The following is a 24,332-nucleotide window of genomic DNA, read 5'->3' as shown; positions in this document are numbered from 1 at the left end:
GGAGTCGGCGGCAACAGGACGCAGCTCTGCCGACAGCCTCTGATCCCACTGACAGCTTGGACCGAACACTACACACTGCTGCTTTCCATCTGCTAAAATCCCATCACATAACCAAACAGAGCGCATTGTACATGTTCATGAACTCAGACACATACAGCACAGAGACGCCCTCTCTCCGCTCACTGCTGCACCGGCTTCGTGTTTACGATGAAATCATTTCAGACCGCTCGCTGTCTGAAAGCACCTTTAGCGACGTCGGCCATGTTGTTGATAAGGTCTGGCTCACAGCTGCCGTCCCAGTTCATCCCAAAGGTCTTGGATGGGTTTGAGGTCAGGACTCTGTGCAGGCCAGTCACATTCTCCCACTCCAAACTGGGAAAACCACTTCGCTTTATGGCTCTGCGTACGGGGGCACTGTCACGCTGAAACAGAAAAAAGTGACAAACACGACGACTGAGCTGATTTGACCGACGTAGCTGTTTGTGTGTGTCAGCCTTCGCTCTGGCAGATCTGAGTGTGTGTGACGTGGCTTCAGCAGGAATAGGCTGAGTGACCTCTGCTGCTGAGGTGCAGAGTGTGGGACAGTTGTAAACGTGTGTGAGCTGTAATGTAACAGACTGTCATGTTGAACAACGGGGATTTGCTGAGTGGACCCTTTAAGACATGGTTTCCATTTATGATTAGTCATTAACACTTTCACCTCATCTCTGGTTCCATGGAATACGCCGTCCTCTTCCTCTTTTTTTTAATATCTCTGATCATTTCCTTGGAGTCCTGCTGCTTCCTGTCCATCTGCGTCATCCGTCTCTACTGTACTGTGCCGGAGCAGTACTGCATGTCCACTGTGTTCCAGGATTAATGAGTGTGCCTCCGAGCGTCACCACCCCGAACCGGCCAAGGTCAGAGCGCAGTGATTTCCAGCACTGTCAGGTGGACTTGAGGCTTCTTTGCTCTGTAATGAGCCTCTGCTTTGCCAGAGTACAGAGTGCGAGTCTGAGTGACAGCGGCCACCGCTGGCAGAGGATCAGACTGGAGAGAAGAGTCCGTTAATGAGCCGCTGCTGAATGTGCCCTCACACCCCTCAGAGCAGCACTGCTCACTCATGTTTTTGTGGTATTTACTGAAATGAATGGCATCTCCCCCGCTTTAATAACTATACTTGTCTTACATATAAATCATACAGATTTTAGTTACTGTGAAAAGTGAGACACAGAATAATATTCCTACAAATTTCTGGGACAACGTCCTTAAAAAACAGCTGCATTTATCCAAAACACTTCATAACTTTTGCCTCGTTCTCGAGGGACAGCGAACCTCCGTGCGAAATGCTGGCCCTGGACATCCAACTTTATGTGGCCGGGCTGTTCTTTCACTGTTGGGTTCTGCTCCAGTGTTTTTTATCCATTACTTTCTGGAAATTTCATTTGTAAATCTAATTTCTGAATCTGCAGTGTCTCAGTCACTGGGGGTGGGACACTCTGCTGCTGCAGCACCACTGATTAAGCTGATAAGATGGGTGTATCTACAGAAGCCATGTCTAGTGAACCTTTAAATACATCAGGCCTGTAGTAGTGGTTATAATGAAGCTGTAAATAAACAGCTATTTTCCATGTACAGGTTCAGAGCTCATAAGATGTTGACTGACTAAGCTGAGCCACCAAGACGAGGCTCTAATTTATCTTTGTAGGCCAAAGAAATCAATATTTAGTAGAAAACAGATCATCGTCTGCTCTGCTGTGGCTAATCTGGTGTTCCTGGAAATGAAAGGTTGACTCATTCTGCTGCTCTCCACATCTGTCTGTCAGGCTGGAAACATTTTCCTCAGACCGCAGTCTTTGCTTGTTTTGGTCCAATACTACTGATGTAAAACACTGAACCACACAGTTGAAATCAATCAAACACCCGCTTTGTCTTCATTTGGCTCATCTGGAGCAGTGAGTCCACCTTTTCAAACCTCAACCAAAACCAGCATCTTTCCCTAAACATGCAGGATGCAGGATGGGAAAGAGCTCAGAATTTCAAAATAAATATTTTGAAATTTTGACAAAGAACATGTCTTCATCATGCCGTCTGGGTTGTTGGCTCCAGTATCAATGCTGAGACCGACCGACCGACCGATGCTCAGTCGTGAACAGTAACTTGGGATGTCAGACTCTTCCTAATCATCAGTTTTCGCTGACAGCTGCTGAGTTGCTCTTTAAAATGTGGAGCATTGCATTGTGGGATTGTTCCATTGTGGAATTTTAGAGGATAAATTTCCACTCACAGAACTCGCACACACCAACGCAGTGGTGGACAGTAAATATAGTGCGCTGTACAGTAAATAGGAGTGATTTTGGACACAGTGAGACAGACAGACAAAGGGACAGTGAGACATCAGAGTTAGCGAGCTGAGGCGTATTTGTTCTAATGAACAGCACTGTTGGCCGGCTGACACTGATTGCTTACACCTCCTCCTGCCAAGCCAGTAATGGCTTCCCCGGCCTCAAGGGCACTCAGGTGACAAATTACAGCCTTTGGCAGCCGAAGCCCTCGGAGACCCGGTCAGGCTCTCTACCGATCACATGGGCTGAGTGAAAAGGCTCTGGCTCGTTGGAGGACCTGCTGAATTACACAGCTGTGGACAGTTGAACGTATACACTGTACGTGGTGTCTCATCCAAACATTTGATATCTGTCCTCAGACAAAGGAGACGCTGAGGGCCAAACGCAAAGAGTCCCACCGTTCTGCTCTCCGGCCTCAGTTCCTTTAGCTTCTGCTAACAGTCATTTTCTCACGGCCTGTTCATTTCATCTGTGTGTCATAGTGAGGTTTTCTGTCTGTTTCCTAAGATAAAACAACCATTATTCTTGATAGAACTTGAGAATCGCGACTCCCATGAGGCTGTGATACCTAAGGTACCTAAAGAACTGATCACTGATGCAGATGTAGTCTGTTGGGGGTGATCTGTTTTAGCAATGCTCAGTGAGTAGGTGTATAAATATGGTTGAGAAGTATTTTATAGTGAAGTACAAGTTGTTCAGTTGTTTGTCCCGATTCGTAATCTTGTTGACTTATTCTTTGATAAGATGGTTCAGATTTAAGTCCAGATTTTTATGATTTGAGACTGGTTCAGTACTTTTTGTGCTAACAAATCAACAAAGCGACCGACGGACACGGGTGAAAACGCACTCATTTCAGTGAATGTGCTGTTACTGTTCATGGTGTGACAGAAGATGTGACAGCCAAGGTGTGAATATAAAATATATAGATTTCAGAAACAGCCATGAGAACCTGCTGTATCAAAAGCCCCCCCCCCCCCCCCCCCCCCTTTCCTTGTCCTCATCCCCTGTGAATTCCAATCACATCTGTCCTCCTGTCCCTGTTTACGTATCGGGATGGAACCCGATCGACATCACATTCATTTTCATTTGCTTCACGCTCAGAGAGACGGGATCATAGTGACGCTTGCTCCCCGCAGACGGGGACGATAATTCATGGCTTTGGAACTGGGTCAATCAGTCTGGTTTCATAACTCCAGTAAACAAGCACAAATGGCTGCTCATTAAAGAGCTGCGTGAACGAGCGGGAGCCTCTCCGGCTTCCCTCCGGGACGCTTAATAGCGTGATTTTTCATCATCGCACCATTTTACCGTTAATAACTTCAAAACAGGCCACTCGTGTGACAGCGAGCCCGGCCTGATTGATGAATGAGTGCCGTGTCAGAAGAACAGTATTGATTGATAAGTGAGCGATGCCCTTTAGGAGCCATGGATCAAAACATGACGGCCATAATACCAGCGGTCAAAGTTCCTGAGTACTTTAAATACCAGGACTGTACTGAGGTATTTCATTATATTTGTTTTAATCCTTCTCATGTCTTGTGTTTAATACAAGTGTTGTGTTATCCTGTAGTATTTTCTGTATGTTTGTCTATATGTTTGTGTCCCTTTAAGACCAACCAGCGATTTTGCATTTCCTTTCTTTTCTTCCTCCTTTCAGCTTTCTTTCCTTTTACACCTCTTTTCTTCTATCTCTCCTCCCTTTTTTGCCACCTCTCTTGTTCTTCCTTTCTTTGTCACTATGTTCCTTCTTTTTCTGTCCCATTTGTCTTTTCTGCCCTTTGTTTCATCCTTTCTTGTTTCCTTGTGTAAACCCTTCCCTCTTTCCTTCTAAGCTGTCCATCCCTTCTTTCCTTCCTTGCATAATCTGAAAACATTATAAACCCCAGTTTGAGGTTTTCACCCACCATCTTTAATGTTGGTAACTATTTTAACTCTAATCCCCATTCATCTACAGGAACATTTTGTTCTGAACTTTTCTCCTCTGTTCTTCTTCTTATTCTACTTTTGCTTCAGTAAATTTGAAAAAGATTTGAATCTTTCTTCTATCACTGGAGTCTGGTCCAACCATTCCTCCGATTCTTTGTCTCCTCGTTCTGTTTCAGTTCAGAGACATTTAGATTTTATTGAAGTATGACTCTGGCAGCCATATTTGTCTTCCACTCATCTGTCCTTCCATTACCGAAAGAGCAGAGAGGCGTTACTGAACCTCATTTTCTCTGGAATGACCCTAATTATACGGCCAGGAAATCTAAGATAATTAGCACTCAGGATTTAAGATTTGGTCCTTAACTCCACAAAGATGAGGTCAACCAAGTGCGTCAGTTTCCCCTGCAGATGAAAACTGGACGGGAAAGTCACTGTTACGTCGAACAGAGGACGAAAACAGAATCTGAGCCGCTCTGAACCACCGTGTTGGTCTGAAGTTTACAACGTGCAACCTCTGAAAGCTCGGCTTGATGAACGCAAATTTCTCTCATCTGTAAGATTTCAAAATAAAAGCCCTTCCTGTCGGGTCTGTGCCGCTCTGGTTTGCCTGTTAGAGCCGAGCAGATCGATCACAGACACGGAGTGAACCGGCGTGGTGATTGATCTGTGTGTGCTGTTTCCATTTCTCCGGCTGTCGCTTCGTATCAGCAGCAGAAAGAAGTGCAGGGACAGTTATGACCCAAAGTTTACATCATCCGTTTCACTACAGGGACTTTCAGAGAGCTTTTTACTTTAATATGGCTCAACCGGCTTAAACTGTCAGAACTCCTCAATCTGTGATCTATAAAACTTTGAAAGTGCTGCTTTCCCTCGGCCCGTGGTTCCCACCCAGTGTACCTGGCTGCATCCTGCAGCATCAGCGTTCACTGTAAGATGAAAGCTGTGTGTTCTGCTGTTTCCAGTTGTTTTTAGAAATCGTTCTCCGTTTTTCCCTTTATCCGATGGATGTGCCCCTGTTCGACGAATGGCGACTGAATGATGAAAAACTGGCACAAACAACCTGACGTCTGCTGACGTTTCAGACCATAAAAGGATGGGAGGGTCTGACTCACTGCTTTGTACTAAAAACTTCTTGAATCAGAATTTCTAAAGCACTTACATGAGGCTACAGGGCCGCCGATGACTTTAAGGGTCAGTTTGATTGGCTCGTTCCCTGGACAGGAAGCTTTATGCTTCGACAGTCACATCAGCTGCTAAATCTCAGAGCTCGCCCTCGACTTCCTGTGATTTACCCAGCAGGTATCCCAGACATCCCAGCGAGGAATCAAACTCCTCTTTATTTTCGCTGAAGCTTGTTTCCTCCTCAGCTCCTTCAGGAAGCTCTCTGACGCTGTGGCTCTTTGTGCTGTGATTTCCAATTAACAAATGTTCCATAATTGGCTCTAATGCATCAGATTAATTTGACTAATTACCTCGTTCGTACTGTTCAAACATCAGTCACGGAGTGAGTAAACACACAGAGTGAATGAGTCAGAAAAGTCAAACCGAGCCTGTGTTTACAGTCTTTTTACGTCAGCTGTCATATGATTCACACGCACAGAGAACGTGTTCTCGTCTTTACACTGTTTGACCGCTCGGACCTCAGTTCGCCCCTCCTGATCAGGATCTTAGCACATCTGAGTTCACTTCAGTTTGGTTTTCTGGCGTGTGGTGGCAGAGTGTGTTACTGATGTTTATCATGAGAGAGATGTTTTCTGTTGCAGCTCATAGACGAAGGGGGTGAACGTGCTGCTTGATATAAACCTTTATCTCCATTTGGTATTGATCCGTCTTCGTGCGAGTTGATGGAGATCAGGTCTCCATGTGCAAACTGAGCAGGTGGAGCTGGCAGACAAACAACATGCTTCCTTATGGGCTCCACCCTTCCTTTGCAGAGGATGGACGTGCAGAGGAAATGGTGCGTAGGTGGGAGAGGTGGAGTCAGGTGACGTTGTCCGGTGCAGTGTGAATGGGCTCAAACTGTGCAGGTGTCCTTTACACCTGGCTGAGGTCTGATCACGGCGTGAACCCGACCACCTCCAGATGTGTTTGGATTCGCATTTTAAAGTGAGTTTTTCTTTTCCAACTCAGACACTGATTATATGTTAACACCAGGTGGAGTCAGGGGCTGGAGTTGCTATGGTGACCTGAAATCATGAACCACAACTAAATAGATTAATTTCCAGACCCTCTTACATTCTGTATGTAAAGAAACATAAATCTGTGATGAACTAAAAAAAAATCCACTTTAAATTCATTTCCATAAAGAGTGTGAAGCTGTCAGGATCGTTGTGATGTGCAGCTCACATCCTGTCAGTGAGGCTGTCAGCTGTCATGGTGCTGATGCTGGATGTGGGAATGGGAACCTCCACACACACACACACACACACACACACACACACACGGCTGCCACCACATCCAAGGGTGAGGATATTCCCAGTCAAACGCCGCGTTCTGCATGATCAGCAGATCCTGAATCACCGCCTGAACATCTTTTTCCCTCCTCCCATCGCTGAGCTGTCCCACAGCGGGGGGAGGACAGAGGGGGAGGGGGAAGGTGCTGGAGGAGAAATCCATCACTCCCAACACGGTTTCCTGTCAGGATCACGGCAAATGCCTGCAAATCTGACCTCCTGTCGGGGTGAGGGGTGGTGTTGGGGTCACTGGGTGTCCCATGAGAGAGAGCTCAGGGAAAATGACTACAGATTCCTGACAGGGTGCAGCCTGCCCTCTGCCCAAAATAAATAAACACGTAAATAATCCCACTGTCAAGTCATCAATAAAGGTAAAGGCCAGTGTGAGGTGATGCAGTGTCAACAGTGTCAAAGGAGATGTCTTCTTTGTGGACGCGCAGGACTGCAGCTGACAGAAGCGAACAGGAAGTGAGACGAGCGATTATCATCTGCAGCCAGTGAAAAACACGAGATGGTCTTTTATATATTTTCTGATAAGTTAAAGGATCGATGTGTGCAACCTTCCGATTTGACCTACCTTCTGTGCAGGTCACCGATTTCTGAAAGGCTCACACTTTGGAAAACAGCAAACGTTGTGAAAGTACATGTGATATAATCACAAAATAACCTCATGATATTTTTAACAACTGCTGCTTAAAACTAACATCTGGCAGAAAATCTTCTTCTCTGAGCCTCAGGATCATGCAGATATAAATTTAATGTAAATGTAAAGCTTTTAGACGAGACTGAAACCCGTTGGATTCACTCGTCCTCTGCGCTCGTAAAAACATTTGCTTGAATCAGAAAACTTCGGCTGTCAGACTGCAGCGAACGCTCAGGCCCAATCAGCTTTCTTTGAGCTTGTCCGTGATATTTGACTCTGTCTCCGGATGGTCTCTCTGCAGACTGACTGTCATCATGGGATGAAGCTGCTTCCAAACTTTGTCTCAGATCCTCGGCTGAATGAAGATCACCGTCCCTCATCCTGTCCTTGTGACTGCAGTCATTAACAGCGTGCTGCTCCTGTCCTTTCCCACCAATGTTTGCATATCGCTGAGCAAATTAACTGTGAGATTTGCATCGTTTGCACTCTCTTTATTGAATCTCACCGGCAAATTGGTTGTTAGGAATCCTCAGGGGTGGTATCAGCCTCGGGGAGCCCAGCAGGACTGAGCCTCCGCTGGGCCGAGGGATGGAAAGTGGATTAATGGAGAGATAGAGAGGGGAGGGCTGTACAGGTGGGCTGCTCTCATCATTACTGTCACATGACCTTTAATAACAGATAAAAACATCCACCCAGGGCTGTAATTCCACTTTAAATTAATAAATAAACCAATTAAAAACAACTAATGAGGACAGTTACAGAGCGTTCTGTTGTTTTTTGACTGATATTTTTGTTTCCTGATGTTAAACTTGACAGACGTCTGCCCTGAACTGTCCCTCGCTGTTTCCATTACAGCTGCGCTGCTGATGGTTTATAACCTGCTCCAAGCAAAGAACCACTTTCCACTTTAAATCTGTCCACTTCACCTTTTCCAGTTCCACCTTTGCTTCTGCGGCCAGTTTCTCTTTCCCTTCACACAAAGAAAATGGATGGAAAGAAGATCCTCCGTGGCGTCTCTCCAGGTCTGGGTGGCTCTCTCTCTCAAACCCCTCGATTGCCAATCACAACACAGATTGGATTCCGTGCTTCATTTATTTGTCCAGCAGCAGGTAATGGAGTGTTTCAGTGGTATCATCCAAAAGCTACATTACAGCTTTACAGCATTACGCTGTCTGCCTTTACACCGCAGTCAGACTAACGTGGTGATGATAGTGGGAGGTGTGGGGTCACCTGAGGACAGGCACATCACTTCCTCCTGTCAGGATTGTTTTCAATGTTGCTTATTTTTTATTTATTGATATTTTTATTGGTAATTCTTTATTTCTATTTTTTTTGGCAGGGTCTTATCTGAGCCAGGCACCAGGCAGAAGATGAATGTGGTGTTTGTTACAGCTGTAGTTTTAGTTGCCCGCAGGTTGTGAGGCAGGTTCTGTTTGTCACCTGTAACATCTCTTTTCCGATTTTCTTTTTCTTCGTGTGAGCTGTAAGTTTTGTGTGAGGAAGCTGAAGCTTTTATTTTTTTTATAGAAGAATAAAACTTCATGATTCTTTAGCTAAACTTCACTCTGCTGCTGCTGCCGAGACAAGTCACATCATCAGCAGCATTAACCAGGCTCATGGTTCACATTCAATTATTGAAGCACATAGAGACAGTGCACATCTCATTTAGACAGCTGCATTACAGCTTTGCTTTAATGGCTTCCAGTCTAAATATTTTGTATGCAGTCTGTGGGTGCGTTGGTCGAGACCGTAGTAAGTACCTGTGTCTGTGCTGTAAGAGTGGAGGTGAAACAGGATAAAACATTCTTCTGTTCCTGAGTTTCACTGGAAAAATAAAGGATATGTGAACCAGACTGACTCTGGTTTCAGGCATACACAGTTTACATCGATTTCTTTACTTATATATTTGTTTATAGCCATTATTTGTCCTGGGAATTAAATTCCTGTCAAAGCTCAGATGAAAAGAATCAAATCTGCGTGAACTGTGTTTTATTTTTTGCTGTTTTTTGTTAGTGAAACTGTTTCACCCTTTGATTTCCGCCTGGCTCCTCTTGATGTGTCAGGTCTAACGGGCATCGACATTGCACTGCGCGCCTTATTGAACAAACTATTTGAAGCCAAGGAGGAAGCTGGCTGCGCTGCAGATCAGTATCTGTTGGATCATATCGAGTTAGCATCGATGTCCTCCGTTTGCTCCAGGATTATCTCTGTCCTCTGAATAACTTTGAGGAGAAATGCTCCAATTTAATTTAGGGCACAGGAAGTCTGGTAAAACACACGATTTAACGACTTTCAAGAGTCAACACAAACACGAAGAGACATACAAAAACACACACAACCACTACAGAGCTCTTAAACATCAATCAAGAGGCGTCTGCTAACTCTCAGCTATCATTTCCTTCAGGTGAATTATGTAAAACTCTCCAGGCTGTTTGGCTGTAAAATATTCATGCTGTTATGGTTGTGCAGCACTTCAGAAACTTCTCAGAGATGTCAACACTGCTTAATGGCAACACAACGGGCCATGAATGATTTAGGACGTGGAATCGGGAAGAGGAGGGTGGAGGTTTAGAGAATCAATGGTCCACTGTTCGGTTAGATTTCAGTAGATATACACACAGATTGAGGATTATAGATATTTTCCAAAAAGCCAAAATGTGATATGTTCTTAATGAGATTTTGGGACTTTGGACTATATCTTTGGAAACATGATACTTTATAGTAGATACTGAGCTTTACTGAGCTTAGACAGAATAAATTCATGAATTGGATGAAATTATTTTTGAACTCTTGGGTGGATAATGGACATGGATAAATGTACAGGCCCTGGTTTTTTTTCTGTACCACTCCATTTATTTACTCACTTCTTCCAAAATAAGATGGAAAATGCTTCACTTCTCTGGTTTTGCCAGAAACAGATGTAAAAACTTTCATGAACTGGACATTAGGTGGAAGTCCGTTGTGTTGGTGTAAAGTGTTGACAGTCAGGATTAAAAGAAACAGGATCATATTCAGGATTCAGTTTCTTGTACAACAGTTTAATCCACTGAAGTAAATGTAGATGTAGTCTATCTATAAAGCGTCCCTGTGCTTTGCTTTGACCATGAGCCACTCAGCTTCCCTGGCTCTGCCCTGGCATTGTAAACGTCTCACCACCATAAACTCCTGTTTCCCAGAATGCACCTCTCTGTTCTGAGTTTTACCTCAGAGCTTTAACTGCTCCATCAGGCCTGAGCTATAACAGCGTGTTGCTGTCAAACGAGAAGAAAATAACCTTTTCCACGGAGCTGATGGTGGAGAATATTGGACATGCAGAGCTGGCTCAGTGTTAATTGGTGTTGTTGCCGTGCGGTTCTGCAGCTGGTTGAGTTTATTCAGTGCGGTTCTGCATCATATATCATAGCAGGGTGGTTAACTCTGGAATACAGCCAGGGTGTACTGTAGTGTACAGGAAAATTTAAATAGCCATTTGTGTGTGTATCCAATTCATTTCAGCTCTGAAAGCACTGGATGTAAATGTTAGGGTGAAAAACAGGAGCTCGAGTGGATCATTCAGTTTTTAAAATGGATTAAACTGTGAAAGTGAATATTTGAGTTGACACATTGACAGTAACATACAATCTCTTTAGAATGAATAATAAATAGACAGCTTTAATGAAAGCAGTGCAAGTTGAAGCGGTTTATGTGCTGAAGACGTGACTCAGTGTAAATGTACTGTCGTTATTCTGCAGTTACTCAGGTCGGACAGGGAGGACTGAGTCTGTTTATCAGCTGACGTCTGTCGCTGGCCTTAAATCTGCTGAGCAGAAGCTTCTGGAAGCGACAGCATGTTCTGACCGGTGCTGTGGAGAATGATCTGACCAACTTCAGCTGAAACCAGCTCCTCACATTAGCTCTGATTCACACAAACAAGCCTCATAAACCAATTGAATGCTTATTGCTCAGCTTATTTATCGAACACAGAGGTTTTATTACAGCTGAGACACACGATGTGCGAGACTAGTTGCATATTACACCAGATTTGCGTTTTGCTTTAAAACCTTTTTAAAATGCAAGATTTTGAGTTTCGGGTACAGCATGCACCATCTGAATGACTTTCACTGGCTGAAATCTCCTGGATCCTCTGACATGATGTTTAACCAGTGACACCAGTTAAATAACCACTGGGAGTGGACAGTGAAATGGGTCATACTGCTCGGTGCATCTTCAGATACGCTGTCTTTGTACCGGAGATGTTTGTGATGTTTCCTCTCGTCGACCTGATGCGAATTATTACTGATTTATAATAATTCGAGCTATAAAATGAAGCAGAAAGCTTTTTGTGCTTTTCATCTTTTCCACAGAAACATGTGATGTGAGGTGGCAGCTACCAGTGTGTGATTTACTCCTTTGTGTCAGAAAATTGTACCTTTACTTGTTTATATGCACTGAAAGAGATGCTCTGCGTTGTGATAAAAGCTGCTGGTGGTTCTTTTTTAAAGTTGTCATAGAGCTGTAGCTCTCTCTAGTGGTGAAGTTAAGACACTGTCAGGGAAATACAGTGAACACATCTGTTTGACTGTGTCCACCACCTGATTTTGTTGACTTCCCCGACACACCTTTGCATTTCGTCTCCTGTTCTGTCCTTTTTTTTTTGTCATGAAGAGGACATGCAGCTGTCTCGGCTCCTGTATGTTCTACATGTGAGCAGCTGTACATCACGCTGATCTGTGACCTGAACGGCTTCATGTTCTGCGTCTCTGCAGGTTTTTAATCGTCCTGGGCTGTTTGATTCTGGCCATTCTGACAACATTCAGGGAACATGAGAAGGTGTCTGCACACTGGCTGGTTATACTGGTAAGATCACATTTAGTTTTTTAGTGTTTGATAATTATTCAGTTTATCCTGTTTCTTGAGTGATTTGTTGTACTTACTTTAAGACAGATTTGCTAAATATAAGATTTGTTCTTATAAAACACATCACATAAAAAATTTGACAAACGTGACTCAGCTTTTGTTAATGTAATTTGTATAATAACTTTCATACCTAAGATCAAACTTTCAGTAAGGTTCAGTAAAATCAAAAACCTTCGGTGGAAGCTCTCGTTTTACTGCTGGATGATTTTCCCGTGCAGGAAACCTTCGCCATCTTCATCTTCGGGGCAGAGTTTGCGCTGAGGATCTGGGCGGCGGGATGCTGCTGTCGCTACAAAGGATGGAGGGGGAGGCTGAAGTTCGCTCGTAAACCCCTGTGTATTTTAGGTGAGGAGGTTTATGAGCATTAAAAAGCAAAGGAGCAGGGCTGAAAGAGATGTTTCCCGTTCTGTCGCTGGAGAGAACGAATAAAAACATCCACGAAACTGCTCTCACATCCTCAGAACCTGATCTTTTTAAAAGCATTTCTGTGTCTTAATGCTGAGTCAGCTCTTGGTAAGAACTGATTCCACAACTTTTCCAAACTTATTCACCATCTCATGAAGACTTAATAAGTGTCTCGGGTCAGACTCATTAAAGATTTGATAAAAGCCTCACATGGAGAATCTTTTATGAATGAGATTGTCTCCTGTCTTCTCTGTCTCAGACATCTTCGTGCTGATTGCCTCGGTGCCTGTGGTGGCGGTGCGTAACCAGGGTAATGTGTTGGCCACGTCCCTGCGCAGCCTGCGCTTCCTGCAGATCCTGCGGATGTTGCGCATGGACCGGAGAGGAGGTACCTGGAAACTGCTGGGCTCCGCCATCTACGCACACAGTAAGGTAGGAATGGATCCGAATGCCACTGACCTCCAGCTCACTGGAGAATGGATGTGAGTGTGGTTGTCAGGAGCTGAGATACTGAAAAGGAAGGAGGAGTTGAAGCAATGTTAACTGGAGGAAGAGGAGGAATATGAGACGTATTTTTAGATAAAGGCACTAAAAGCTCTGAGCTGAGCCAAAGTTAGAGCATTGACAGGAGCTGCAAAGGCATTTGAAGTGGAATCATGAGAACGAGTCCACGTGGACTGAAAAATGTGAGAGCTGAGTCGACTGTTGGCTGAAATGAAATGTGGAGTCATCTGTGAAAAGTTTGACTGTTACTAATATTTCTACGGGTAAGAAGTGAAAAGCTCAGGAAGCCAGAGGAGAAGGAACAACTAAAGGCTGGGTTCTCCCACCCAGAGGTGTGTTTTACATGGACGCAGGTGTTTATCTGATCGAAACTGATTCCACCAGAGGATGAACTGATTCCTATCAGTGCTTTATTGATCTGCGTGCTTATCTCTGCAGGAAGTGTGTGTCCCTCAGACATCACTGATGTTGTAGAAGCTGAGTTACACGTTGGGTTTTTACATTTGTAAAGGAAAACAGCATCATGTGTGAGGATAATTCATCTGTTTGTGCAGGAGCTGATCACAGCCTGGTACATCGGCTTCCTGTCTCTGATCCTGGCGTCTTTCCTGGTCTACCTGGTGGAGAAGGACGACGTCTCCATGGATATCCCAGGAAACCAGGAAAACCCCGCCGCTCAGCCCAAACCGCAAGACTTCGACACCTACGCCGACGCTCTGTGGTGGGGGCTGGTACGTACGTTACACTTGGCACCACCTCTTCATTCAACCGTCTGCCTGGGGAATCAGTCCGTCTAGAGAAGAAATCAGTTTTTAATTTTCTTTGTAAATTCTAAAAAACATTCATTCAACTTTTCAAAGTCCTGCGACCAAAATCTGCAAATCAGATAAATCATAATAATAAATGTGTGGAGTCATGTCCCCTTTACCTCACACTAGGCCTTATTTAATCTCAGATACTTTGACACTGATTCATTTCTACAAAATCCTGAAGCAGCAGTGTACTGAAGAACCAGTGAAATAATTTCACCACACTGGCCGGTTTCACGACGTGATTTTATTAAAATCCTTCTTAAACATCGAATGTTTGTCTAAATGTCACATGGAGGATTTTCACTGTGAGGCCTGTTTGTTTTGTTTGAGACATCCTCAGAGTCTGGAGTCTGGTTTTGGCTGGAGCTTGGTGAACAGATTGTGCTTGGCCACATGATGAACTGATGAGTTTTGGCTGTGATCCACAGACGGGATTTCTGCCAAAAAACAATTATCAGCTTTTAGCCACTAATATTCTGCTGCGTTCGTGTGTCGTTGGGAAGGTCCAACCTTCGGTCAGGTGATGAAGAACCTGACATTTGGTTTTTAGACCCAATCTGGAGGACAAATGATAAAAACTGCGAGTGAGCCAGTGGCTTGTTGGAGATCAGTCCAGTGCTGACTGAGCTTGGTGCTCTAATGAACATCGGCGGATAGAGAAGCACTGATGCAGTTATTGCAGCAGGACGGCCTCATTAACGAGACCGTCCTTCACTGACAGCAAACATCTGCCCTGCCGAAGCGTCCTTGAGCAGGATGCTCTGCTCAGTTGTTGCTGGCTGCTTATTGCTGATGATGGTGCTGTGACCCTTTGAAACACTGAACTGGCCTTCAGCCGATCGATGCCGAGGTCATAACGAAATGGGGCTCAGGGTCAAGGTTCTCAGCAGAATCACAGCGGCTCTGTTGAGAGTACACACACAATATACCCGCAGACTGTATGTTACTGTGGTGACAAATATCAGCAGCTGAATTTAATTTCTGTCTGAAAATCTGAAATGTCAGGAGTGAAAATGTGATCTTCATTTGTCTCTTTGGCAGATCACCCTGACCACCATCGGTTACGGGGACAAAACCCCAAAGACCTGGGCTGGGAGACTGTTAGCCGGCACTTTTGCTCTGATCGGAGTGTCCTTCTTCGCTTTGCCTGCAGTGGGTATACAGTCCTGTAAATGTGTGATAAGACAGCTGAGGGTAAAACACGCTGATTTATGTCAGTTTATTTACTTCCTGTTACATGCTGACACATTAGCTCCACAGGCCGGTTCATTCGGTCTGTTTTACTGTGAGTGTATGTACAGCACATCCAGGGTGTTTTACCCTTTACAGTGGAAACTGACACCTCGAACCTTAACAGATGAGACCATAAGAGGCTTAATGTAAGATGACTGTGTGTGTGCCATCGAAAATGTTAAGCCTCTTTCAAATGAATTGTGTAGGAAAAGCAGGCTTTTTTTTTTTTTCATTTTGGCTGCAGGGGATCTTGGGTTCAGGCTTGGCTCTGAAGGTCCAGGAGCAGCACAGACAGAAGCACTTTGAGAAGCGCAGACATCCAGCCGCCGGGCTCATCCAGGTGAGACGCTACCTGACGACATCAGCAGCCATCTTACACGGCCGGGCGAGATTTAGGATTCATCGTGATTATTAAAACTGCAGATCTGATTGAATCCACAGTTCATATGAAATTTCCCATTTTAACTCTGAGATTATTTGCTGCTCTGTCACCGTCAAGTCTGCCTGGCGATATTATTCCACCAATCCAATCAGGGAAGACCTTATTGCCACATGGAGATTTTATGAAACAGTCATCTCTCTTCCCTGTTTCAGGTAAATAACACATCATGGCGCCATGTCCTGCACGTGCCTGTTACACAGTCCTGAGTGGATCCTGTACATAAATAAAACCATAAAATACCTTATTTGTTTATTGTTTTCTTCCAGTAGTAATTTGCACTGTGACACCAGTTTGTTTTTGATTTCATGGAAAATTTAACACAATTTAACATTTAATGGATTAAAAATTCACTGTGTGTTTAGATTAAGGACATTTGTGCTGTGCATTTGTTAACTTTGTGCTTTTACTCTCTCCCTGTCCAAAGGAAGGAACACTTGGAGGTCATGGCGAGGTAGGTCACTCTGTTTGGTCTCCTGTAGAGACACTGTCACTCACACAGAGCTGTGGCCTGACTAAAAGACTAATGAAGGTTTCCTAGAATACCCCCCGACCCATTCACTTTTAAATAGCTTCCTATATTAATTCACGCGTCATCTAAATCTCCGGGCTAATGGCTGTGGTAAATATGTGAATCGTGATATAAAACGCCCGCTCGTCTCCCGCTCTTTAATGGCGCTGCCTTCCACATCAGCTGCTTTGATGACATTAAGGCTGAGAGATTTTTTTAGAAACCTATTAGTGAGTCCATTAGTTATGTTTTAATTATGAATGACAGTTTAGATCGAGTAATTAGGGCCCGATTTTTCCTTTTTCTCCATCATGTGAAGGGAACTTCACGAGTCAATACATCAAAACCTGCCATGAAAATCTCACAGGCAACGTTTGGGAAGGAAAATCTCAGTCTGGTGGAAACTGACCTCGGAGTAGCTCCATGACTGAACATCTAATGTCATATTTTTCACATTTTAGTCGTATCTGCTGTTACTCTCTGCTAAAGGAGACACAATATGAATGAAGCTTTTCTTAACATGGATATTTCTATAAATCTATATTTCTATAAATGTGATTTATAAAAATAACCTCTGGTTTTTGGTGTCGGCTGTGGCCGCGTTCCATTTTGGGGACGTAGCAGCAGCAGAGACGGCTCAATCCATTTCTCTTATGGATTCAACCATGAACACCCATGTGAAACATGTACCGTGTTGTCTGTGTTGTTTACAGCTCTCATTGTTCTCACTGCACAAGCCGTCAGTTCAGGTCAGCAAACGTGGAATTACAGGCTCGTTACAGAGGAACGTTCTGCTCTGACGCCTCCTGGCCTCCGCTGAGCTGCCATGTTCAACATGTAGGATTAAGTTACTGCTGCTGCTAAAAGCTACTGAGCAGCAACAACCGAGGCCCTGATACACAGGCTCATAGAGAGTCCAGCTCCCTCAGACACTTATGGGTTATTTTTAGGGCTGAACTTTAAGGGTCAGTTCCCAATCAACGCGCCTAGTTTGGCTTTCCTTTGTCCAGGTTGTGAGATGTCTGTTGTTTAAGAAGCCAGTTTCCACCTCAGACCGGTACGATGGAGGGTTTGTGAAGATTTTCTGTGCTGAGATTAGAAACAGCGCAGGTGAAAAGTACTGGTTAACATGCGGTGAATGGATAAATACTGGGAGAAGGGAAGAAAGAGGACAGATAAAAACATAGTGGTTGGGAAAGAGTGAGAGAAAGATCAAGAGAGGACAGAGACGTAGAAAGGCAGAGAAGGATGTAAAGAGTCCGAAAATAAAAAGAGAGAGAGGTACGGAGAGTTTTAAGGATCAGCGGCTGGGAAATTAGCAGTCTGACATTATCTTGTTCTGAGCGAAGAGGTGGACGATGGCCAGAAACTACAACAGAGCCGCGATGTCCAACAAGAGGACGATAAGCCACTTACTCTGTGTGTGTGTGTGTGTGTTTTATCTGAGCTATCCGGTGGTACTGTGTGGTCTATTCAACACAACGCTGAGAGAAAATGATGTCCCATCTGAGAGGTGGTTGTATGTGTGTGTTGTTCTTGTTTTCTTATCATTGTGAGAACATGATTTTGTTTGTGATATTTCATCCGCAAAAACTATTAGTTAAAAGTGGAGATGATGATAAAGTTGCCAACAACTCCCATTAAAAGATGTCAGTTATTTAAAACTCTCTCTCAAATATAAAGTTTTGCTTTTAGAAAAAGCTCAGTAATTCTGATGTTGGTGCAGCAGCGTGTGTGTGCTTCTTGGGAAGTGAGAGCTGTGGGAGAGCATCTGTTTTTCCTGTTGTGTTGCCTCATTTACAGAGATCCACGGGATAATCACATCTAATTTTCTTTTCTTTATTCCGTCGAGGAGCAGTCAGAAAGAGATTCTCTCTTCCTTTAAAGCTTCCCATTCTGCAGCCTCTCAGCGCCGTAATCTGCCGTCCCCATTCTGCCCCAAGGCAACATAGAGACTCATATTGTGTGTCTGCTGTGGGAGCAGAGTCGCTGAGAACACTCCATGTTTCAGAGGCCTTGTTCGGGCAGTTGTCGGCTCCGGTTACCCCGCCTCTCTGCCTCTTCCAAGGCACACAGGAGTCTTATTTTACCCAGGGATCTCTTGTCTTTGTGCTGCCAAATATTGTCAGCCATTAGACAATAAAGGAGACCAATCTCCTCGCAGCTCTTTGAGGCTTCCTTCTGCCAGGAGGGCAGCATTGTTGCGTTGAGGCAGCAGACCATAAAGACATTAACTCTTCGGTGAGAGGAAAGTCAGATGCAAGGAAAGTTGAAGCTGAAACTAGACGAGTGATTCCTTCAGAAGACGCTGGTCAAATTTGTTTAAAACTCCTGAGAGATTTCTGGCTTAAGACCCTCTGTGCCCAGAAAGACACACAACCCCAGTAAAGGTGAAGGTAGAATTTGGTCAAAGCTTCAGCAAAGTTTACGTTTGACAGGTGCAAAGGATCAAATGCTTTAGACTCAGAATAAACCAGAAATTAAACACACTCTCAGTGACTTGTCATGACGGGACATGACAGTTCACCTGTAGACCTTCATCAGGTACTCTCTCATGTGCACGTCCTAAATAAAGACCGTATGAGTAACCAACAGTGTGCAGGGCTTCGGGTTAGAAGATCATGTTATATGATCAAAAGTCCCAGAACAGCAGCTTCATGTCTTCTGTCTTCTCACCCATTTCAGCCAAAAACTGAGTTTACTGGAGCGTGTTCGCCTTCCCAACGCCAGACCATCGGTTGGGATGGGCAAGAAGCTCACAGGTAATGCCGACTCCATCGAGGAAAGTCCCTCTAAGGAGCCCAAACCTGCCGGCTTCAGTAACCGGGAACGCTTCCGCACCGCCTTCCGCATGAAGGCCTACACACTCCGCCAGAGCTCTGAAGGTAGTTCAGTTCAGTTTACATCCAGTCAATGAGATAATATCACGCTGTTATTAAGTGTCTTTGGTAATGATAACGCACAATTCTTACATCAGTGTTTTCTGGTTTCCTGCCTCTGCCAGATGCTGGAGCTCTAGCAGATCCAGCCTTAGAGGAGCGGGGCTTCCCCCCGGACATCCTCCTGGAGGAGATGATCCCCACACTGAAACTGGTCATCAGGGCAGTCAGGTCGGGAACCTGAAGTTCTCATTCCTCTGACTGTTGTAAAATATGTTATTAGTTCTTATATCCCTGAACAGTCACAACAGGAGGCCCCGTCAAATATGCATGTTCTGACCAGGAAGGAAAAGGAAAGGACTTTTATTTTGATGATGTAAAGGTCTTTTCACTTACATTTTTTTTTCCTACAGTTTTTTTGGGCAAAATAATTCAGACTTCTCAAATGCATCAGTATTCGCTCAGCAGAAACAGTAAGGGGGCCACACAGCTGACATAATGCAGGAATTCAATCTAGCGTGAGGGCCTGTGAGATGAGTGATTAACCCTGTGAAAGTGCTGCTTCCTTCCATACCATTATTTCGGGGCTGAATGGGTCTCTGAATGGGATGCTCAGACCTGAAAGAGGTTTTGGTTTCAGGACCCAAGACTTTCTGCCAAAGACTCGAACAGCAGCCACTGACTCTGGGAGGAGTCAGGTTGAAGTCAGCTCAAAGTGGGAGCTCGGTGGGACAAAAGAGGGAGCTCAGTGGGTGGCAGGCTGACTTCAGCGTCGCAAGACTTTCATAGAACCGAAGGATATTGGGTTTGAACATGGACACAAACATGGAAAGTGTCTTTCCATCTAATAATCACTGTTTGACAGACATCTGATGGAAGGCCAATGTTGAGGCCAGGTGCTGGTTTAAAAGAAAAAAAGATGTTTATGGACACTGGGGTGGTTTGCAGCTGATTGTGAAGTGGTTGGTCTGAAGTCAGGGTCCTCTACCAGAAAACTGTGTATTGCTTACTGAGGGAAGTGAGCTGCTGCCCCAAGTACAGATTCATGTATCTGAGGATCTTTAATATGAGTGAGGGTCAGATAAAGCGGGAGATCAATGGGCAGACTGGACCAGAGTTTTATGGTCTTTATTTTCCAGTCGAGGTTCCAACCCTTGGTATGCCCATGAGTTTTGTGTAATGACCAAAAGAATTAGATCACAGACACAAGCGTCTGAAATGAGTGTCCTTTGCAGCGTTGTTGACTTTGCCCTTAGATATTGGGTGAGGAGTTCAGACAAGCAGAATTGGAACTGCTGCTCCTTTGTGTCCTAAGGAGCCAGTAAAGGTGGTTCAGAAATGTGATTCCTGGTTGAGACCCTGGCAGAACCAGAACATAGAGGGATTGCATTACCCATCTGGCCTGGGAGCATCTTGGGATCTTGCCAGGAGGAGCCGATGGAGATGGATGTCTGGGCTACCTTACTCAGCCTGCTGCCACCTCAAATGAAAAGGATAAAGCGTCGCAAAGTGGACAGATGGACATATTTTTACAGTGACTTCAAACAAATAGACATTAGCGTTTATTGTGGAGCTGGGTTGTTTTTACAGCGAGTTAATTGCTCAAATCTTGGGATACATGGTCACAGTAGTACAAGTAAGAAACAGAAGTTGTCATACAATAAGACAAGTTATAAACAAACCAAGGCTTAAGATTATTATCTAAATATCTTATTTGGAGCTGAAACAAAAGCACAGCATGCCTGTAATGTTCACATGGAAAAACTGTAAATGCACAACGATGGTAAGTACAGTACATGAAAACTGAAATGGGAAGTACAGAGAGATGGCCAGTGTTTTGTGTGATAAAACTCATTCTGTCGCTTTAACATCATCAACTGATTTTAGACTCTGTGTCTCACAGGATCATGCAATTCCTCCTGAACAAGAAGAGGTTTAAGGAAACTCTGAGGCCTTATGATGTCAAAGACGTGATTGAGCAGTACTCTGCTGGACACCTGGACATGCTCTGCAGAATTAAATACCTCCAGACAAGGTCAGCAATGACATGACAAGACCAGGCGTCTGTTTGAATGAAGTAAACATCCCCTCGTCCTCACGCTCATCCTGTTTCTCTTCCTTTAAGGATTGACATGATTCTTGCCCCTGGACCCCCCCTCACTCCGAAACACAAGAAAACTCAGAAAACGCCCTTTGCCTACCCGCCCAATCAGTCGCCCAGGTACTGCCACGCTTGTTGTACATTATACAGTATTTTCTATTAGTCTGTAAACAATAAACAACTATGTAAAGTAACATCATTATTTTCTGAAGGAACTACTCTGTTCCACAGAATCTGTAGTTCATTTCCTCCAAACAAACTGTCTGTGTAGTCCATGTCTACTCAGTGTCCCTGTGTTCTAGGCATGAGTCCTACCTAGCCAAAGCCGCCTCCATGCCAGATGCCGAAGACCAAAGCATGATGGGTAGATTTGTCAGGGTGGAGAGACAGGTGAGGATCAGAATAGCAAAGCATCTGTTTACTTTGGAGTTTTCCAGCAGATTTACTAATACATGTGAAAAAGTTGTACCTGAACCAATAAAAGTGAGATCAAATATGTATTTGGTCAAAATACAGATGCAAACCTAAAAGGACTGGATACCACGTGTTGCTGGTTTGTTTTCTGTACTGATGTGGTGGATGGTATGGTGTTAGTTGTGCTGTACCACTCCTTACATCACCCAGTGAAATTCATTTTTTCTTCCTTTGTACAAAAACATTTTGCTGTGTCACTTTTGGGTTTGACTGGACTTTTAGCCTGAGCTTATCTCTGACTGCAGAAATATTCAGCCTATCACACACATTTGAAGGGAATAAGAAACAGCTGATCATCTGTCTGTACTACTGGTGTAAATGTGTCTCTGCCTCAGGTGGAGGACATGGAGAAGAAGCTGGACTTCCTGGTGGACATGCACATCCAGCACACTGAGCACCTGCAGGTGGACTCAGCCGGTGGTGCCCACATGACTCTGGAGACCTGCGATCCTACTGGGAACGGTGAGATCAGACGGGTTTTCTTCAACTACTCGGAGGCGTTCCCACACATGTCGTACCAGATGCCTGTCAGCAAGGTGAATCCATATTATGGCAGGGGTGGAAGAGGAGGCGGAGAGGGGGTGGGGTTAGGCGGAGGAAGCCGTGAACCTCCAGATCATCAACCCCTGCCATCACACCCCTACCAACACCACCCTCCAGCTGCCATCCCCACCTACACCGAGCGCCCCACGGTGTTGCCCATCAGCTCCCTGCAGGACTTGTCAGCGGGGCTGGGCAGGACCACAGGGGGGCGGGGGGCTGACTCGCCTCTCTCCATGCTGTCGGTGAACCACGAGGAGCTGGAGCGCTCGCCGAGCGGGTTCAGCATCTCTGGGGAGCGGGAGGGGGAGGAAGGGGAGGACCTGTCCATGGGGGCCAGGGTGGCAACCGGGGACACCAGCTGGACGAGACCCAGACCGAGCTACCTGGCCGAGGGGGAGACGGACACGGACACGGACCCTTTCACACCCAGTGGGGGGCCCCTGCCGCTTTCCTCCACAGGGGAGGGATTCGGTGACGCTGTGTGGAACACGCCACCCTGAGGTGTTTGCGTGACTGCGCAGAAATCCATGACTCTGAGTTAAGACCTTAAATCCAACCCATGCCTCTAAACCCAAATCAGTTCGGGTCAAAGCCACACCTCTGGACCGAACCATTTGGAGTAAAGGTGGGTCTAATCCGCCTTGATGTTGCAAGGCCTCGAGAAAGGTCATCGACCTTCAGACGCCAACGCCGATCTCATCAACCGACTGCCGTCCAGACAGAGAGCCATGGCATCAAGACTGCCCAGAGAAAAAGGGAAACCAGACCGTTTGTAAAGTAAAACTCTGTACAGCGCACTCTTCGCAAAAATTTAGCTAAAATAAAAAAGAACATTGATATACATACTATATACACCCAAAAGCTTTATCGCTGCAAAGCCAACCGCACTGCATGTAACGCATGCGATTTTTAGTGTAGACACTGCAAAGTTCAGGATATCAGGAAACGGAAAAAGAGATTGAATGGATACATATACTTGCTATGCCATTTTGTAACACTTATTTTTTTATATGAATACATTTTCATTGTTTTTTGCATGGTTTGCATGATAATGCACCATTCTAGAGGTGACGGCTGGAGGGTGATACTGGAACCAAAAGTCTCCTGTCTCTTTGTTGTGTATGTGGATTGATGAGTGTGTTTCTGGACGTGTGTGTGTGTGTGTTTGTGTGAATGTGGGAGAGAAAGAGGAGGACTTGGGTAACGAAACACTGGTTAGTTGCTGGCAGACATGTTTCACCGTTTCTGCTTTTCTCACCTTGTTCTGTAAGTTGGATTTTTTTCTGTCCACGAACCAGAATTTCCGCTCCCTTCACTTTGTTTTCACCGCACTGTTCTCTTCAGTTGTATGTCACCACGTTATGCATCTGAACTTTCCACTTGAAAAAAAACAAAAAGAGAAAGAAAAATTCAAAAGAATTTGAAACACTAAATCTCTGCTGCTTTGTTGGCACATGAATTCAGGGATATAAGCCACCTGCGCGTCTTTAATTTGCAAAGGTTTCTGAGCGTCTTGGCTGCTGAGTTCAGTTTATCTCTACTTGAATAGGATCTGATGATTTAATGATTTATGTCTGTGCAAAATTGTGGCTAAATTTCCCAACTCTAACACCAACTCGATAAAAGAAAATATTACAAATGAGTAAATCAGTATATCACTGACAGATTTCAGGGCTCTGTTTGCAAAACTCCAAGAGGTTTTCAAAAAGAACAAATGAAAAATGATCTTCATCAAAACTGAAAAAGTAAACGCACGAGCTCTGAGCCACAGATTCTGCTCCTTCTCATTTCTGACCACTCAAATGAAAATCATACTGAGTTAAATTTGGAATAGCTTGTCCAGTCACTCAGCAGTAAAATCACCTTGGTTAAATACAGTCCTGATGAAGTACGGTACACAAAATTAAATTAAAGGAACATTTACCAAATAACTCTTCCAAATTGAAGTTGCAATAAATGTGGCCAAAAGTTTTATGTAGTATTTGCCCCAGTTCAGCATCAGTCAGTAGCAAAGTCAGACATCCAGTCAGGTAGAAACATTCAGTTAGAAGCTGTTTAGAACTTTGCAGTGAAGCACCAGGACAGTTTCCTGAAGATTTTTCTATCGTTCAACAGCACATCTTTATGGTAACACAAAAAGATGGAGCTTCATACTGTGCAGTTTTTAATCTAAAACACACACACACACA

General features: G+C 44.6%; 1 protein-coding gene across 1 annotated transcript in view; it reads left to right on the top strand.

Moving 5' to 3' along the window:
• Positions 1-22,643, top strand: part of kcnq3 (potassium voltage-gated channel, KQT-like subfamily, member 3) — a 65,509-nt gene extending 42,866 nt beyond the window's left edge. The window contains exons 2-15 of the mRNA XM_041055217.1: positions 12,092-12,182; positions 12,461-12,587; positions 12,907-13,079; positions 13,706-13,882; positions 15,005-15,115; positions 15,441-15,536; positions 15,696-15,790; positions 16,063-16,089; positions 18,832-19,031; positions 19,151-19,256; positions 20,929-21,060; positions 21,151-21,246; positions 21,429-21,516; positions 21,936-22,643. Coding sequence (XP_040911151.1) covers positions 12,092-12,182; positions 12,461-12,587; positions 12,907-13,079; positions 13,706-13,882; positions 15,005-15,115; positions 15,441-15,536; positions 15,696-15,790; positions 16,063-16,089; positions 18,832-19,031; positions 19,151-19,256; positions 20,929-21,060; positions 21,151-21,246; positions 21,429-21,516; positions 21,936-22,643 — 2,227 coding nt within the window. The remainder of the gene's footprint in view (positions 1-12,091; positions 12,183-12,460; positions 12,588-12,906; positions 13,080-13,705; positions 13,883-15,004; positions 15,116-15,440; positions 15,537-15,695; positions 15,791-16,062; positions 16,090-18,831; positions 19,032-19,150; positions 19,257-20,928; positions 21,061-21,150; positions 21,247-21,428; positions 21,517-21,935) is intronic.
• The last annotated feature ends 1,689 nt before the right edge of the window (positions 22,644-24,332 follow it).

Source organism: Toxotes jaculatrix, chromosome 14 (assembly GCF_017976425.1).
Source record: "Toxotes jaculatrix isolate fToxJac2 chromosome 14, fToxJac2.pri, whole genome shotgun sequence".
Lineage (NCBI taxonomy): Eukaryota > Metazoa > Chordata > Actinopteri > Toxotidae > Toxotes > Toxotes jaculatrix.
Note: the sequence above shows the minus strand (reverse complement) of the source record. Positions and strands in the feature narration are given on the sequence as shown.